The 18,441-nt window shown below is 37.6% G+C and overlaps 1 protein-coding gene across 4 annotated transcripts in view; it reads left to right on the forward strand.

Annotated features, from left to right (window-relative positions):
• Positions 1-18,218, forward strand: part of SPAG9 (sperm associated antigen 9) — a 226,480-nt gene extending 208,262 nt beyond the window's left edge. For 2 of the 4 annotated variants that reach the window (XM_003340183.4, XM_001364067.5), the window contains 6 exons: positions 1,282-1,453; positions 4,487-4,600; positions 6,064-6,102; positions 7,011-7,187; positions 8,464-8,610; positions 14,564-18,218. In XM_003340183.4, coding sequence (XP_003340231.1) covers positions 1,282-1,453; positions 4,487-4,600; positions 6,064-6,102; positions 7,011-7,187; positions 8,464-8,610; positions 14,564-14,679 — 765 coding nt within the window. In that variant the 3' untranslated portion in view covers positions 14,680-18,218. The remainder of the gene's footprint in view (positions 1-1,281; positions 1,454-4,486; positions 4,601-6,063; positions 6,103-7,010; positions 7,188-8,463; positions 8,611-14,563) is intronic. The other 2 variants (XM_001363821.4, XM_007481864.3) reach the window with 1 other exon arrangement.
• The last annotated feature ends 223 nt before the right edge of the window (positions 18,219-18,441 follow it).

Raw genomic sequence — 18,441 nt, forward strand, 5'->3', positions numbered from 1 at the left:
CCAGCAGTCTATGGGTGAGGGGTGTTGGAGCTTGGGCTTCCCTAACCTTTGAAGACTTTTGATGGGATTAAGTTTAGCTGGGTTGGGTTGGATGTGCTCTGAGGCCAAAGCCTCCTGGAAGGCTGGATCAATATGGAGGGTCTCTGCCACTGTGGCCAGGCAGTCCGCTCTGCGCTCCCTCTCCAGCTCCTTCCACACCGCTTGTGTTTGATGCTCTGAGCCTGGCACAGCCCTGCCCACAAGGTATACCCTCCAGACAAGCACCTTTGCCCACCCAGAGGTTCCCGCTGCCACTGGAGGCTTAGTGCTCTGGGGGTGGGGGTTGTCCTGGGACCTTCCTTCTGCCTTCCCCTTAAACCTGAATGTTCTCAAATTCCGGCTTTTGGGGGGGTGTACCTTTTGGATTGAGTCCAACAGGAGGCCTTTGCTCTGTCTTGTTGTTAGGTTTGATTTTTAGTCCCCTAGGAGCATTCAATTTGTGATTGGTAAGGAAGGGTTTTCAGAGATCTTTGAACTTTTGCTGCTTTTAGGCTGCCATCTTGACTCCGCCTCCTCGCCATGCTTTGAAAGAACTAAAAAGTGCATTTAGTTTATATGAACTGGATTTTGGGGATGTTGAGATCCTTTTATCAGAACTTTTTACGCCCCAGACACATAAGAATTTTATTGCACAGACTAGAGAAGATTCCTCACTTACCAGCTGACTGGAAACTGTTGAGGATTTTGATTTTGCAAGTCCCAGGAGCATGGTATATCTTAAAAGGTGCCATAAGGATTTGCTATAGGCGATAAAACAGTTATCTGAAAGGCCAAACGCATGGGGAAAGTTTGATTGTTTGACCCAGGAAAAAAAAGAACATCCTTCTACATTTATTGATTGCCTTCTCGAAAATATCAAGGGGTTAATGGGGTTCAACCCTGATTCACAGGAATCAGTGGCACATGTGAAAAGACAATTTCTTAAAGGATTTAAAAACTATCACATATTGAGTCTCACAGTTGTGGAACTTGAATATTTTCTTTTAAATCATTAATGTTGCTTTTGCATCTTTGATGATATTGGACTATGTTAAGACATCATGCAATGTTTAGCCATCACCTGTACTTACTTTGTGCTCTTTCTTGGAGCAGTTATGTCCCAGAATTTTAGCAACTTTTTTGTAAATGAGAGTTTATGCTCACCTTTTAGAGCACAAGACCAACCCAATTGCTTTGAAAAGGTTATAAAAATTAATTTCTACATAGCCAGACTAACTATGGCATTTGAATCATCTTTCCTAGAAATCATTTGATGCCCACCCAAGGAAAGAGAGCCAAGTGAGACAACTGGCCTGGGTTGGTGATGGGGTGTGGGTCTCAATTCGTTTGGATTCGACCCTCCGCCTCTATCATGCACATACATATCAGCATCTACAGGATGTGGACATTGAACCTTATGTAAGCAAAATGTTAGGTAAGTTTCCAAGCCCTTTATCTTGTAACAACCTTCCAGAATAATTGTGCAGGTGGAGTTTTTAGTTGTTGAAAGTCTTGTGTAAGGAGTCAAGGAATATAAATTTGCATAAACTATTCTCATAAATAAAACTTAATCTTATAGGTAGAAGATGACTTTTATGAAAATATATTGGCTTGGGGCAGCTAGGTGGCTCACTGGATAGAATGCCAGGCTTGGAGTTTGACCCTTCCTAGCAGCATGACCCTGGGCAAGTCACTTAACCCTGAGTTGCCGACCCTTTATTGCTTTTCTGTCTTAGAATTGATCTTAAGGCAGAAGGGGAAAGAAACTAAGAAAGAAGGGAGAGAGGGAAAAAGGAATTGACTTTAGTTTTGTTTCTAAGTGACTTTTTACAACTAATTTTCTTATCAGCTTCTAGGCCCCAAATGCTGTATTTTCTTTAGTTGCTTCAAGCCTTACCTAGGTTCAGATAAAGAAGGAAGGGAGCTTTTTGTTTATGAAAAGAAACACCAGGCGATAGCTGACACTTTTGTAGCAGTTTAAGATTGTTGCAAAGCACCTTATTATTATTATATAAGTAACATTATATATGTTACCTCATATCTTTTCAAGAACCTTGTGAGGTAAGTACATACTGTTATTCTCCCTATTTTATGGAGGACCAAACTGAGTCTTATCCTGGGTCATAACAGCTTTTCAGTATATGAGGCAGAATTTGATTTCTGGTCTTAACAGATCTGTTAAATATAACATTCTCTTCACCGTGCTTACATCCTGGTTTGGATCTTCTCCTTAGCTGTGTCTTCTCTCTAAACTGATAATGCGATACCAACTAGTTTTTGAATTTGCTTTTCTGTTAACTCCACGATGCTGGGCATATGGACTACTTTGAGGTAAACCCAAATACAGATAGTTATAGGAAACAGACTCAAGTGCCACATTGAGCCAGTTCAGATAGCTTGGTGTCTAAGTAGAATTATTCATCCCTCCCCATTCAGCAGACACTGCCCTTTCTGAGGTCACAGCGAGCCCTTTTTCGCAATCTCTCAGCCCGGATCTCCCTTGGCCTGTGGGCAGTGTGGAACATTTCATGATGGTCTGTCCTCTGGGCTCTCCCATGCCTGCCATGCTTCTTTTTGGACCTGTCAGTGGCTCTTCTGGGTCTCTCATAACAGCAAGTTCCATGTCCTGTGCTGCCTCACCCTGTGCCTTCTTGGTGATGTCATCATTTCCCACAAAATCAGTTACTATCTCCGTGCATATGACTCCCAGGCCACATCATCTCTCTCCTGAGGTCCAGTCTCCTGCTGTGCATTTGTACCGGATGGCTCATAGACATTTAAAACTCAACATATGTATTTTTTAAACCCTAATTATTTTTCCTCCTAAACCTGCCCTATTACAACTCCACAACTTGCCTGTTTCTGTTGAGGGCACCACCAGGGAGATAGTAGAGTAAAAGATAATGCTGGGTAGACACTCAAATGATCTGAGTTCAAATTCTAGATTTATTCCTTAGCTGACCATGTTACCTTGAACAAAGTCCTCAACTTCTCCAAATTTCATATTTCCTTGTCTTTAAAGTGAGGAGAGTTGAATTTTATGGTCTCTGAGTTCCCTTCTAGGCATGATCCATCCTCTGAGATACCCAGATATTCAGACCCTCAGATGCATTCTTTATTCTTGCCCATCACTCACCCCTTCCCACCATTCCCGTCTTCTTACCCTTTTTTTTCTCCTCCACCCTCAATGATCTAGCCACACTGGATGACTTGCTGTTCCTCTAACACAACCCTTCATATCTGGCATCTGGGCCTTTGCACTGGCTGCTTCCTCTGCCTGGAGTGCTCTCCCCTCAAGAGTTCCCCCAATCCTTAGTCCTCCTGACTTCCTTTGATACTCAACTCAAAGCCCACCTTCTAAAGATCCCCCCATCCACTAAAGCTTCATATGTCCCCGAGTGTGTATGTATTCTGGGTGCATCAGTTACATGTTTTTCTTTTGTGGTTATTTTTCCCCTTTCTTTATATCTCCAGAATTTGCACATAGTAGGCTCTTGAGGAATGCTTGTTGACTGCCTGAAGCTTTTGTACCACCCCCTCCCCATCAATTTTCAACCACTTATTAATTATTCATGATTAATTAATGTTACCTCCATAGCATCTCATCCCTTCTTTTTACTCTCCCCACAATCTAGTTTGTGCCCTTATCACCTCTCTTTGAGGCTACTGCAGTAACTTTTTTTTTTAATCTTTATCTTCTATCTTCAAATCAATATTATGTATTGTATCCAAGGCAGAAGAGCAAAGTTGCCCAGGGTCACACAGCTAGAAAGTGTCTGAGGCCAAATTTGAACCCAGGACCTCCTGACATTAGGCCTGTTTCTGAACCCACTGATCTACTTAGATGCCCCTGCAATAACCTCTTAATTGGTCTCTGGGCTTCTAGGCTCTCCTCTCTATAATTCAGCACCCACATAATAGGCAAATTGATATTCCTAAAGTATAAGTTTATTTATGGCATTCTTATGTTCAAGAAGCTTTGATGGGGCCCCATTGTCCTCAGGTTAAATAAAGTACAGACTCTTCTGTTATTACATTTAAAGCCCTTCACAATCTAGCTTCAATCAGTTTTTTCATCCCCTACCCCTAAGTACTCTGTCTCCAACCTTAAAGACTTCCCCAGAGGACATTCCATCTCCAGCCTTCATGCCTTTACAAAGGTTATTCCTAGTCCTGGAATACTCTCCTTCCTTATTTCTGCCTTCTTTAAGAAACTCATCTTGATTTCCCCAAGTTGGTGCTCTCCTACCATGTTACCATGTCTACTTTTTCATATATCCTATATTTACATATCTCTGAACATGTATCTCCCAATAGAATGTAAGCCCCTTGAGGGAAGGAACTGTCTCACTTTTATATTTGTATTTCCAATGTCTCTCTCAGTTCCTGACACATAGGTATTTAATCAGTGTTTCTTGCAGTATTGATATCTTCCACTATCATTTTGCAAATTGTCTTTCTTTTATAGGTACTGGAAAATTGGGCTTCTCTTTTGTGAGAATCACCGCTCTTATGGTATCTTGTAATCGTTTATGGGTGGGGACAGGAAATGGTGTCATTATCTCCATCCCACTAACAGAAAGTAAGTATATTTTGGATAACAGTTAAAATGCATATAGGAGTGTTTTAGGAGATAGTCATCATCTTAAGTCTTTTTTCCCCCCAAATTTCAGATAGAGGCCTTTTGTGGACCTAGCATATCTATAGTATCTCAGGAAATAAACTGCTGGCAAAAATGAGCCGTTTTCTATATATAGCAGTGACACCCATAAAATCCCTAAGTAAATGATTTTCATGTGTCAGAATTAATATCTTTAAATGAATATATTCTCTCCCCTTACTTCCTCCACTCCCATGCTCCTCCTTTCAGATTTAGGACTTTGTTTTTAAAGGACTTTTTTTCTGTTACTATTCCCTTTTTTCCATTCAGATTTGTAACTTGAATATTCATTTAAAAATATTCCCTAATAAAGATTTTGATGTTTCTACTATGGCTAAAACCTAGGTTAAAGAAAAAATCTGTAAACACTTGAAAACAGTGTAGTAAAATTTCAGCAGATTCTTGAGTGTGAAGATGTGTGCTTTGTACTGTTTGGGTAGGATGTGATTGGCGTGCTTTTATGAACAGCACATGCATTGCGTGTTTCTCATACTGTGTTCCATTACATCAATCATCCATTAAATAAATGTTTTTATGTTGCACGTTCAGTTATGATTCCTGGAGAGGGAGAGAAGAAAGGCAGCCAAGTGCCACATTCCATAAAATAAATAACACTTACTCACAAGATGCCAAGTTTTAAGACTATAAATAGATTGTTGTCTTTTCTCCTTCCCTTCATACTCAAAAACAAACATCTTAAACCAAGAACCCTTCAAGATCCTGATGTGTGAACCTCAAATTCTCTCATCTGTTAGTTGTCATAGACTTAAAGTACTGTATTGTCCATTTCTTAGTGAAAGATGAGGTGTTTAAACACAGTAAAGGCTCTTTGTCTTCAGTAAATCAAGTATACTGTCTGCTAAAAATCAGCATGTTTGCTCTGTGGCAACTGAGCTAATAGGGATCATGTGATCAGGGTAGTTGATTAAAGCCAAACCTTGTGACTTTGTCACATTTTAAATGAAATGTCTTCTGTGTCTTGGTTGCCATTTTATTTTTTGTAAGGGGTCCCAGGTTTTATTATTACTTTATAGGGGTTAATTCCATTTTGGCCTAGTCTAATTCAGCAGGATTCTTTACAAAAAGAGCAAAAGGGGGAAAACAGCAAACTGCCTTTGTGGAATTCTCAACCTTCAATCTAGAGCCATTGGAATTAGAGTAACTTTAAGGATCAGACTGATTTTTTTTTCTTTATACTGAAAATTTGAAAACAAGAACCTCTATGTGTTTTGCTTTTTCTGATTCCTTTTGGGATTTTGTTAAATTAATGAGGAGCTTTAGAGCTCCAGTTCATCAGATACCAAAACATGAAAGTGACTCACATTCTCCTTCTCCTCTACTGTCACATACCTCTCCATTTCCCCTTTCCTCCTTTCTCACTGTAGCTGTAATCCTCCACCAGGGACGTTTACTGGGGCTGAGGGGTAAGTGCAGATCCTGAACCAAACTCTATTTCTGGGCTGCTAATGGCCACTACAAGGCTGTGTTTCACTTAGAACCCCTCTTCTCTGTTCCTAATGCCATTCACCCTCAGTCACTGCTCTGCAGCAGTTTTCTGTTTGTTTGTTGCTACATGGCCACCAAGTCTGCTCAGCAGTATAGTCTGTATCATCTTTTGTTGCAGCTCAACTTCCATCCAGGCTTTGTTTTTCTTCCAGTAAAAACATGAAACCATCTCTTAAAACTGTCATTAATCTACATTGTTTATTCCTGTTATCAGTCATGTTTCTTTCACTCATTGACTAGTCCTTGGAGTGGGGGTGGTTTGTATGTCTAGCTGATTTAAAGTTATCTAGCACAAGGTCTAGCCAGCAAATTATAGTACTTGGTTTGTTTTTGACATTACTTTCTGGCTAAAGAAGGAAAGTATTCTGTTGCTTGTTACTGAGGGAAACTTATAGTAAAAAGCAGAACAGTCTAATTCTAAAGACAAATCTTATTTTTAAAAATACACTTGGCTATTGGAAGTCTATGCTTTATTCACTATAAAATTAGTCTTTTTTTTTTCAAAAGAAAGAAAGTAATTTAAGACCAATTGTGATGCTCAATATCTTTAGTTTACAAAAAGAATTTTTACAAGATTTGTTAAAAAAATAAGTTTTGATATATGCTAGACTGGCAAATCCCCTAATCCATTTACTGAGGTACTTTAAAAATAACTAGCATGCTCTCTTTTCCCAGCTCTATCCTGAATTGACATTGCTGCCCTTCTGTTTCATTTTATCTCAATGGCTGTAGCTTTTTAGATGATACCATAAGGATTAACCAATAACCTCTCACACTAGCAATATTTTTCAAGGGAAAATATTTGGTCTTTGGTTTTCTATTTTAGCAAATAAAACCTCAGTAGGACCTGGAAACCGTCCTGGAAGTGTAATTCGTGTGTATGGTGATGAAAATAGTGATAAAGTAACTCCAGGAACATTTATACCATACTGCTCTATGGCTCATGCCCAACTCTGTTTCCATGGGCACAGGGATGCAGTCAAATTCTTTGTTGCAGTACCAGGTAAGATGGATTCTGCTTGTGAGATATTCTATAGGATTCTCTTTATTCTCAAACTTTTTCATAGTTTATCAACTTATAAGATTCCTACTGGTAAATGAACTTCTATATTTATTTAGATATAGAAATGCTTACTTGTAAAAAGCTATGGGATCCATTACTTCATGGAAAACCCCCTCCTTTTTTTCAGTAATTATAAGTCCATAATTAGACTGAAATAATGAGAAAAATGAGTGCAAAATCCAATGTTTTGTGTACTGTTATATAGTTAGTAACTGCTTCTTGAGTTGAATGGCCAGGATGGCAAGTGAGTGACATCTTAGGTGAGGACAACTTAAGTATAGTCTTCCCTTGACATTCTTGGGGTTCACATTTGTGGTTTTGATCATTTGTGAGTTGGCATCAATAATTAAGTGAGAATTTTTTGGAGATTTGTGTTATACTATGGAAAATCACAGATGACGCATATATGTAAAAAGGGGGTTTTAATTTAATAAGTCGTAAATACTACATATTATGAATATATTTTGTCATTTAGTATCATAAGTATCCATAAATATATTTATTATATAAATAGTTGTTTTATTAAAAGTTTCATTGTGCTAAAAACTGCACTCTCTTTGAGAATGCCTTCTCTTTGTCTCTTGACCATCCAGACTCAGTCTTGTGATTTTCTCCCACAGTAATGATGCATCTTTTTTTTAAACCCTTACCTTTTGTCTTAGAATTGATAGGGCTAGGGACAGTTGGGGTTAAGTGATTTGTTCCAGGGTCACACAGCTAGGAAATATCAAGAGTCCAACATTTGAACCCAGAACCAGGATCTTCTGTTTTCACACCTGGCTGAGCCACTGAGCCCCCTACCTGCCCTGTGATGATTGTATCTCAGTACTTTTTTGGAGAAGTAGGTCTGTGAAGCAGTTGCTGCAGATATACCCATGAATGCAAAGACTATGGCATTAGAGATACTAATCTCTCACATAGAAACTGCAAACTCTTTTGATGGGTGCACTGTGTTGTTTTACTTATTTTTTATGTTAAATAAATATGATAAGAATGATTAAAGATAAGGGTTTAGGGAAGGGCCTAGAGTAGTTCACTGCTTTTCATATTTGAGGGATCCCTTGCCCCTAACCTCTGCAAATATTGAGAGATGACTAATCTAAAACTAAACCACATTAATGGCATTTTAACATATTTTGAAAAGGTCTAGTTTTTCTTTTCAGGAGTTAAATTGATTTGTTTATGTGATGTTTAATTTTGTTCTCATCGAAAACAGGTCAAGTGGTCAGCCCACCAAGTGGTGGTAGTGGCACAGAACTAGCAGGTGACAAGCCAGGACCACCTACACAGGAATCCATCCAGAATACTTTGAAATCAATGCTTGTGATTAGTGGAGGCGAGGGATATATTGATTTCAGAATGGGTGAGTATGCGGATCTCTTAATTGGGATTTCATATACATGTGTAATTTGGATTTTAATTTTGCCAAAAAACCATCCTCATTATGATATCTCTGTGCCATAAGAGCATAGATTCACAAAGAGCTAAAAGAAACCTTGAAGGTTACAGATGAGGTCCAGAGACATTGACTCGCCCGAGGTCACACAGGTAATAAAGAGCAGAACCATAAATCTTTAACTTAGTAATAAAATTTGAACTTTTTCTTAAAGCAAAAAATATCAGTTTTGAGTTAGAATTATTTGAACACAAATAAAGGGCTAACTTGAGCTAGTCAAAATATTTATAGACCAGAAATTTCCTAAAATAGCCACAAAAGGGATTTAAAGATGTTTAAACCGTACAGCTGGCAAGTGCTATATTTTAGAGTATGAATTGATCCAGAATTAAGTGTATAGGACTTTGGGGCTCATACATAAATACTAATATTTCATATGTGATCACAAATTCTAATCTGAAATTGCCAAGGGCTTGAGTTGATATTTCAAGTATTTGTTGTGAATCGTGGTAATGTTCTGGTTCTGGTGATAGCAGAATTGTTGACTAAGTTGGCACATTGCTGAGCTGACAGAAATTAGCTTTGTTTGGATTATCATTGTCTTGATAATCTTGATCATCATCATCTTATTTTGACTTTTTTTAAACAATGTTAAAAACAATTTTTAACATTTAAAAAAAATTGAGTTCTAAATTCCTTTCCTCCCTTTACTTTCCATCCTTGAGAAGGTCAGCAATTTGATATAGGCTATACATGTTTAGTCATGCAAAACAAATTTCAGCATCAGTCATTTTGGAAGAAAACACAAAAACCCTATCCCACAACAAAATGAGAAATGAAGTAAAACAATAAGCTTTGATCTGCATTCAGACTCCCATCAGTTCAGAAGTCCTCAGAACTGTCTTAGATCATCATACAATATTGCTATTACTATATACAGTGTTCTCTTGGTTCTGCTCACTTTACTTTGCATCAGTTCATGTAAGTCTTTCTAGGCTTTTCTGAAACATTCCTGCTCATCATTTCTTATAGCACAATTGTATTCCATCAAAATTATATGCCACAACTTGTTTGACCATTCCCCAGTGATGGGCATCTTGTCAGTTTCCATTTCTCTGCCACCACAGAAAAGCTTCTATAATATTTTCCTACATATAAAGCCTTTTCCTTTTTATCTCTTTAGGACACAGACCTAGTAAGGGTATTGCTGAGTCAAAGGATATGCATGGTTTTTATAGTCTTTTGGGACATGATTGCTCTCCAGAATGGTTGAATCAGATCACAATTCTACCAGCAGTGCATTGATGTCTCAGTTTTCCCACTTCCCTTCCAAGATTTGTCATTTTCCTTTTCTGTCATATTAATCAGTCTGTTAGGTATGAGATGGTACCTCAGAGTTGTTTTAATTTGCATTTTTCTAATCAGTAGTGATTAGAGCATTTTTTTTCATATAACTATAGATAGCTTTGATTACTTCACCTGAAAACTCTGTTCATTTTCTTTGAACATTTATTAATTGGTGAATGTATATTCTTATAAATTTGACTTGGATCTTTTTTTATTTTAGAAATGTGCCCTTTCACAGAGAAATTGGCTTCAGATTTTTTTTCACATTTATGATTACTATTTCCCTCAGTCCTGTTTTCTCTTTTGTTTATTCTACTCTCTCTCTCTCTCTCTCTCTCTCTCTCTCTCTCTCTCTCTCTCTCTATCTCTCTCTCTCTCTCTCTCTGTCTCTCCTTTCACCCTGTCCATTTTCAAATGTTTTGCTTCTGACTACTGCCTCCTAGTCTGGCAATCTGATTGCTTCCCCATTTTGCCCTCCCTTCTATCAGGCCCCCATCCCTTTTCTTTTCCACTTCCACTCCCGTTTTCCTGTAAGGTAAGATAAATTTCTATGCCCAACTCAGTATGATTGTTATTCCCTCTTTGAGTCAGTTCTGGTGAGAGTATGGTTCAAGTACTTTGCCCACCTGTACTCCCCCATCTTCCCCTCCACTCTGAAAGCTCCTTCTTGCCTCTTTTATGTAAGTTAATTGACTCCATTCTCTCTCTCTCTCTCTCTCTCTCTCTCTCTCTCTCTCTCTCTCTCTCTCTCTCTCTCTCTCTCTCTCTCTCTCTCCCTTTTCCTAACATATTACTTTATTCTCATCTCTCAATTTAATTTTTTTAGATACCCCATTATATTCAATTCACTCATGTGCCCTCAGCCTATATATATTCCCAACTACCTTACTAAAGATGCAGTTCTTAAGAGTTACAAGTAGCATCTCCTCATGCAGGAATGTAAGTAGTTTAACCTATTTACTTTTTTATGCCTCTCTTGAGTCTTGTATTTGAGAGTCAAATTTCTATTCATCTCTGGAATTTCCTAATACAATTTTGCAGGCAAAATCTCAGAACCTTGTCATGGTAGGAAATATGGTAGCTGGTCTAAAGCAAAGAGCCGGTCAGAGGAACAAATTAATAAAAATACTTTAAAATAATTTTTTAAAATATTTACTTAAGTATTTTAAAATAATTCTTTAAATGTGATTTTCACATATGCTGAACCTCCCCAAAGTGAATAAGTAAAATGTGAATAAGAAAAGTGAAAAAGTAAATCAACTAGATGTTGGCAATATCTCATGAAGATAGGCTGGAAAATTGTATTTGACAGTTAAGCTGTTCTTGATTTTTTGATGGTTATAGTTAAAGCTTGTTTTGAGCCTTGACCACTTTTTTTCTTGTACTGTTTTAATAATGGGAAATTGAACTTAAATGGCCTTTTTGTTGAAGTAACTTAAAATCAAGATGATTGGAAAGAAGACTTTTTTCTTTTCAGTTTTCTTTTTTCTTTGTATATATTGTTTTTCTGCATCTGCTTGCCTTCCTTTGCAGCAGTTTATAGAATTTTTTCCATGGTTTATTTTATTCATCATGATTTTTCTCCCCTAGTGGCATAGTAAATTTCATTACATTCTTGGACCACGGCCTGCTTAGTTATTCTCTACTTGGTGAACATCTATTTTGTTTCCACAAAAAGTGTTGTTGTAAATATTTTGGTGTATATGTAACCTTTGGTGTATATGTAACCTTTCTTTTATGTGTGTGTACGTACACACACACACACACACACACACACACACACACACACACACACACACACACATGCCAGGGTATGCCTAACAATCTTTGCCTATTTCCAAATTGTTTTCTAGAATGATTTTCATCAATTTACCATTCCACCAACAAATGTATTTTCACAACCTCTTCATCATTGACTATTTCCATCTTTTGCCAACTTTGCTGATGTGAATCCATTGTGTTAAGAAAAGCAAAATGTTGGGGGCAGCTGGGTGGCTCAGTAGATTGAGGTCCTAGGTTCATATATGGCCTCAGACACTTCCTAGCTGTATGACCCTGGGCAAGTCACTTAACCCCATTAGAACCAATATACAGTATTGATTCTAAGAGGGGAGGTAAGGATTTTTAAAAAAAATGTAGAAAGCCAATTTTGCTTTTATTTATTCATTCATTCATTCATTCATTTTAGAATATTTTCCCATGGTTACATGATTCATGTTTTTTCCCTCCCCTTCTCCCTCCCTACCCCTGTAGCCAATAAGCAATTCCACTAGGTTTTACATGTGTTCTTGATCAAAACCTATTTCCATGTTGTGGATGTTTGCACTAGGGTGATCATTTAGAGTCTACATCCCCAATCATATCCCCATCGACCCATGTGATCAAGCAAATCCAACTTTCCTTTTTAAAATCAATTATTTAATTTCTTAATATAAATACCTTTATATGCTTCCACAAACATTTCAAGAAATTTATTTTCTCAGGCCTTTCTTTAGTTTCTGCACTGCAATAAACTATAAAAAGACCATCATGAGAATGTACATAGGAATGTTTGTATTTTAAAAAGGGAACAATCCAAATAACTATTGAGATGCTCCCCTCTCACCTCTCTTCTATAGCTACTCTGCTTTCTTCTGGCCAGCTATAATCTTCAAGCACTCTGTTACCTTCTAAGACATAACTTTGTAAAGATTAAAATTTGGGGGAGACTGAGGCAGGTAGAAATTAGTTTCTCTCTGCAGGGAGTATTATATTTTTAGAGGTTCATTAGAGATTAAGGATTAAAGAAAATACAGGATAAGAAAAAAACACATGCCTAGGCCAGAGGCCTAGACAAGATAACCTCACATCATGGAAGAGACGCCTCTGCTCCAAAATGGAAGTCCAAAAGAGAGTCAAAAGCTCTTGCAATCAGGTTAAATACCTTCTTGATCTTGGCCCACATGAGAATTCCAAAGCATTCTGGGGAAGTGGAGCAAAGGCTTGTGGGGGTTGAAGTCCAGAGTTTGAGTCTATTTTTTACAACTTCTCAAAACAAGCAAATTAGCTTAACTTAATATCTTCATTAAACTCTGATGCACACCTTTTTAGGAGCCTTGCTAGAAATCCTGGCATAATAATATGCCAGTTGTCATTAGGTTATTTCAGAGTGATAGTGCTCTGTAAAATCAGGATTAGTTATAAGCTATCAATTAATCAACATTTATTTTTTTTAAATATATTTTATTTGATCATTTCCAAGCATTATTCGTTAAAGACATAGATCATTTTCTTTTCCTCCCTCCCACTCAACATTTATTAAGTGCCTGCTATATACTAGGGACTGTGCTAAGCATACAGCGAAGTGAGTGGGTAAAGAAGAGTGGAAAAACTTTGCAGTGATATTTTTTTTGTTTTGTTTTAAACCCTTGCCTTCCATTTTAGAATTAATACTCTGTATTGCTTCTAAAGCAGAAGAGTGGTAAGGGCTAGGCAATGGAGGTTGAGTGGTTTGCCCAGAGTCACACAGCTAGGAAGTGTCTGAGGCCAGATATGAACCCAGGCCTATCTTGTCTCCAAGCCTGGCTACTGAGCTACCTAGCTGCCCCAAAATGACTTTTTTTTTTTAAATCTTTGCCTTCCACTTTAGAATCAATACTGGGTTTCGGTTCTAAGGCAGAAGAGCAGTAAGGGCTAGACAATGGGGGGAGTTAAGTGACTTGCCCAGGGTCACACACCTAGGAAGTGTCTGAGGGCAGATTTGAACCCAGGACCTCCTGTCTCTGGGTCTGCCTCTTAATTCACTGAGCCACCCAGCTGCACCCCCTGAAATGACTTTTTAAAAATAACATGGTATATCATTTTTAGGAAGCACTTAAGGCTTTAAACAGCACAGTGCCTGGCAAATAGGTGCTTATTGACGTACTGACTGCATCCAGCAATAAAATCTTAATTGCATTTTCACCTAGCTTTTCCATTCCTTTATCCCCACTATACACAGTTAAGTCAAGTGCTATTAATTAAAGGCCTAGGAATCCTAGGAAGAAAATATAAATTGTCTGACTGATAACATATTTGACTTCATGTGGAACTAGAGGAAGATACTTAACTGTCCTTTTTCAGATTTGCAAATCTGGCCTATTGTAGAACCCTCATATCACTAATGATGAACCCACACAAATGTTTAATTATTTGTCTGCTCTCTATCTATTCCTTCTTCATTAAAGCAGATGTGGTTTGAGAGTCTAAGTTAAATCAAACACTGTTTGAGATGGATACGGAACTAGCCCACTTAAGCTATGTTTGCTTCATGTATAGATTTCAATGTCATTGTCTTGGGATTAGTTTCCATCATATAATGCTATAATCAACCACATTTCACAAATCTAGTCTAGAAAAACTTCCCTATTTTATAGTTTCAGCAGTGGCTTGTGTTACCTTTTTTCCTGATGTTATCGTTGCATAAACTAAGGTGGGGGACAGACCTGTGCCTTAACTGATTGAGTTAAGCAGGAATGACAGGTCTACTGAGCTGGCAGTCCTTCTGCCTGCTGGAATTTGGTGCATTCAGCTCACTTTGTCTTCTTTCCATCAGGTGATGAAGGTGGGGACTCAGAACTCCTGGGAGACACCCTCCCACTTGAACCCTCTGTGGCCAAAGCTGAAAGAAGTCACTTGATTGTGTGGCAAGTGATGCATGGCAATGAATGAATGCAGCAGGAACAGCTGGGGAGGAGAGAAGTCTCTTCTGCATGGTTCCCCCCATTCCCTACCCCTTTATTTAATGCTCTTTGTGGAATCAGTTTCACTACATAATGTTTGAGCATTTTTCCTGTTAACTTTCTATTACCAAATCTGTCCTACCATAACAATACAGGAACTAGCTGTTTTACTGCACCAGTGTTATAGGCAACTTCAGTGTATTATGAACAAATCAAAGAATGTTTACTTTCTTGAAACTGGTGAACTATAGTAAGCAATCCAAATGTGGTTTACCGTACCACTGTCTAACATAATTCACTTCTTTTGATGGAATCACTTTTTAGCTGTCTCTAATAATGGAGTTAATGGAAAACACTTGATAAATTAAACTGTACTATTAAGCAAAATAGCAAAGTTTTCTCCCCCTGTGTATTATAAAACTGACAAAAACTAATATCAGGTGGAATCATCTGGATTTATCTAAATGTCCTTGGAGGGCAAAAAAGCAAACTGTAAATTACTTTAACTTTAATTTTCAAATCTGACAAATCTTGTTTATATAGTATATAAAACTTTGTCGTTTCCATCAGATTTTAGGGGGATGGGGTTTGTATTAAAGAAATTAAGACTATGTTATTTAAATAAAAGTTTCATGTTTCTGACTTCTTAGAGCTCTAAAATTTATGAGGACTGTTGCTCTGAATGTTCTAAATTGTTTAGAGAACAGTCTCTCCCACTTTCATACTGATAAGTCTTGAAGGTGTTACTAATAAGACTTAAAAAAGACATTCTTCAGCACTGAGATGATTTTAAAAAGGAAAATTGTTTTGTATTCCTTGTACAGGGGATGGTGGGGCATTTTTTTTGTTGGCTTTCTTAATTGTTTTGTCATCCCATGTAAAAATTTGCCTCTTTCCTATTTGTTTCTGAAGAGGTCTTGCTGTTAATAAGATAAAACCTTTAATGGTAGAGGAGTAGATCCTAACCAAGTGAGAGATCTGATTAGAGAAAGTATTTTCTATTATATGTGTAAAACTATAGAACAGCTAGCACTTGGCACTCTAGATGTAAATAACACAAGTTTTTGCACCATGTGGAAATGAAAAAAGGCCATGGTTAATGAGGAAAGATTGCATGAGGGAAACCAAGCCAATATGTATTACTACTATAAGATTGATTCTACATCTCTTCATTCACTGTGGTCATCCCTCTTTCTTCTGTTTCAACCAGATTAAAGATTCTGGTTTTAACACCAATATTTCTCACTTGATTGGTTTTTAAAACCATAATGCTGCAATAATGATTCTCACCTTAACTTTTTTAAAGTGTATAATCTATAGTTACTTTTCCTTCTCTGTTATTTTAAGCAGAGATAAATTAAGCGATAATTTTTTAAAATGTAAACTTATAGTATAGATGTTCCAAATTCTAGTAACTGCTTCAAAAAAGGGAAAAGCAGAAGAATGTATGAAACTACCTAAGCATTCTGAGCAGACAGGATTGTTTGTTTGTTTGTTTGCTAGAAGTTTCTGAAAGCTACAGAGAGAGCTATGTCTGCCCATGACTTGTTGCACCAAAATGCTTAGGGTAAGTTGTTTCTTAATAGCCTGCAGGGGTATTTAGAAACCATTTCCTTCTAGATATATAAGCAGCACAGAGTCTGTACAGTAAAACTACCACACAGTTGCTTAGGAAGAAGGACTATTTTAGTAAAAGTTGCATTTTCAAAAGTAGTCAATTTCTGAGTTTTCAGGTCACTTTTTTCTTTCCAGATCACCAAAACTGAGGCCATTCTTTCACAAGTTATTTGATATGTTTTTGGTTTTGAAAATGAAAGCTACTTGTGAATTGTTGTGGTACTTTATACAAAATGTTATTCAATGTTATGGCCTTGTACAGATATATGAGACATGCTTGAATCCTAGAGTTTCACTCCATCCACTGATGATCAAGCAGTAATAGGTTTGCATGACAGAATCAAGTTCAGGAAATCAGGGTTTAAAGAGAAATTTTGGGGCAGGGGAGGGGAACACTAATGATGGAAAAGGCAGATGCAATTACTCCTTTTTTATGTTGTAGGCTTTAGCAAAAGAAATGCAGGCATCCTACACTTTATCCAAAGCATTTAGCTGCTAAATTTTCTTCGGTATTAGTGGTGGGAAGGTTGGAGAGAGGGCTCTGAGATTTTCTATTGGATTTTTAAATCATTCAGATACTTTGCTGCTTTGGCCCCAGTGATGGCTTGTTTTCTATAATGATACCCTGGTGTATTGACAGCCTTCTGGAAAGAGCTGCCAGGACAAATAATTCTAGCATGGAACAAAAAGGGGGAAAACAGTACCTGTAAAATTGCCACATGGGGTACAGTAAAACAGGGGATTTATTAACTTGTGTGGTTTTGTTTGTTTGTTTTAATGACAGCAACAACAGCTACAAAAACTCTGTTGAAAGAAGTGAGGGATGATTGAGAATTCTCCATTTGTTACAACAGGGTTCCCATACTTGCCTCTTCATGGCATCATGAATATATGGTCCCCATGTGACAGGGAGAATCTGTCTGCTCTAGGAATTCTGCAATTTTAAGAGTATGTTGATGAATATCAGTCTCATGTGGATTAAATTTCATGGAAAGAGGAGTGAATCTCTTGGTAGCTGCAGCTTTTTGATGGTGTGAAAACATTTGGAGCACAAAATATGCAGCATGTAACTTATCAGAATGAATATGTTTGCATGGTCACAGTGAAAATGAATTCTCAAAGCTGCTATTCTTCTTCTTCTTCTTCTTCTTCTTCTTCTTCTTCTTCTTCTTCTTCTTCTTTTTCTGGTAAAGGTCTTCCTGCATTTGAACAGATAAGAGTTGGCAGAGAGTAGACACTTTAACATAGGCTGCCTTAGCAACAAAACAAAAAATTCTTGATTTATTTTACTAACTGTTCTAAAGAGCCTCATCTTTCAAATGGTATGTAACTGAATATTTATTTCCCTGTGAGTATTATGAAAGTTACCAAAGGATTCAACCTTATTTAGGATTCTTCTTGATGGACCCCATTGAGATAGGGACAGGTTGAGTCCCTGGTCTACAACTTGGGACAAATAGAAGAAAACTTAAGTGTAGTTCCGTGGAAATGGGAACGTGTTTCCACAGAGATATGCCTCCCACCCCTGTCACCACTGGTGCTGCCCCTCAGAACATTTTCTATACGTTAAATGTCTTTTCTTTCTCAACAAAACTGTTTCCTTTGTTAATTCAGTTGCGTATTTCTTAAATCTCGTAAACATATTCTAAACATTTTATGGTCTAATTTTTTTTTTTTAAGTTTTGTCCTAGACATCTTATGCTGAGTTCTCCTTGCCTCTGTAACCTGACATGTGCTACTACCGTACAGCGATCCACTGGCTGTCCCATTTGAGGTTGAGGCTTTGTTTCTATGAGCAAACAGCTCATCTAGTAATGTAGTTATTTCAGTATTTATTTCTATTATTGAATCCTTGGGGTTCAGAATGTAACTTTGTACATGAAATATATATAAATATGTATATGAAACATGCATGAGATTAAGTGTCTTCTTTTGCATTACACCAGAGGCCGAGGCCTAGCTCCTTTTAGAAAACCAAAATCACACCGTAGACATTATTTCTGAGGGACAAAGCTGGTGCCCTTTGGCAGTGACCAGAAGGGGGGTGGAGAAGACTGATTGTCAGTCTGGGTCATGTGTTCCATGGATAGGAATAACAACAAGCGATTAGGCTTTGGAGCAGTGTGGGAGCTGA

This window comes from Monodelphis domestica, chromosome 2, assembly GCF_027887165.1.
Source record: "Monodelphis domestica isolate mMonDom1 chromosome 2, mMonDom1.pri, whole genome shotgun sequence".
Classification (NCBI taxonomy): Eukaryota; Metazoa; Chordata; class Mammalia; order Didelphimorphia; family Didelphidae; genus Monodelphis; species Monodelphis domestica.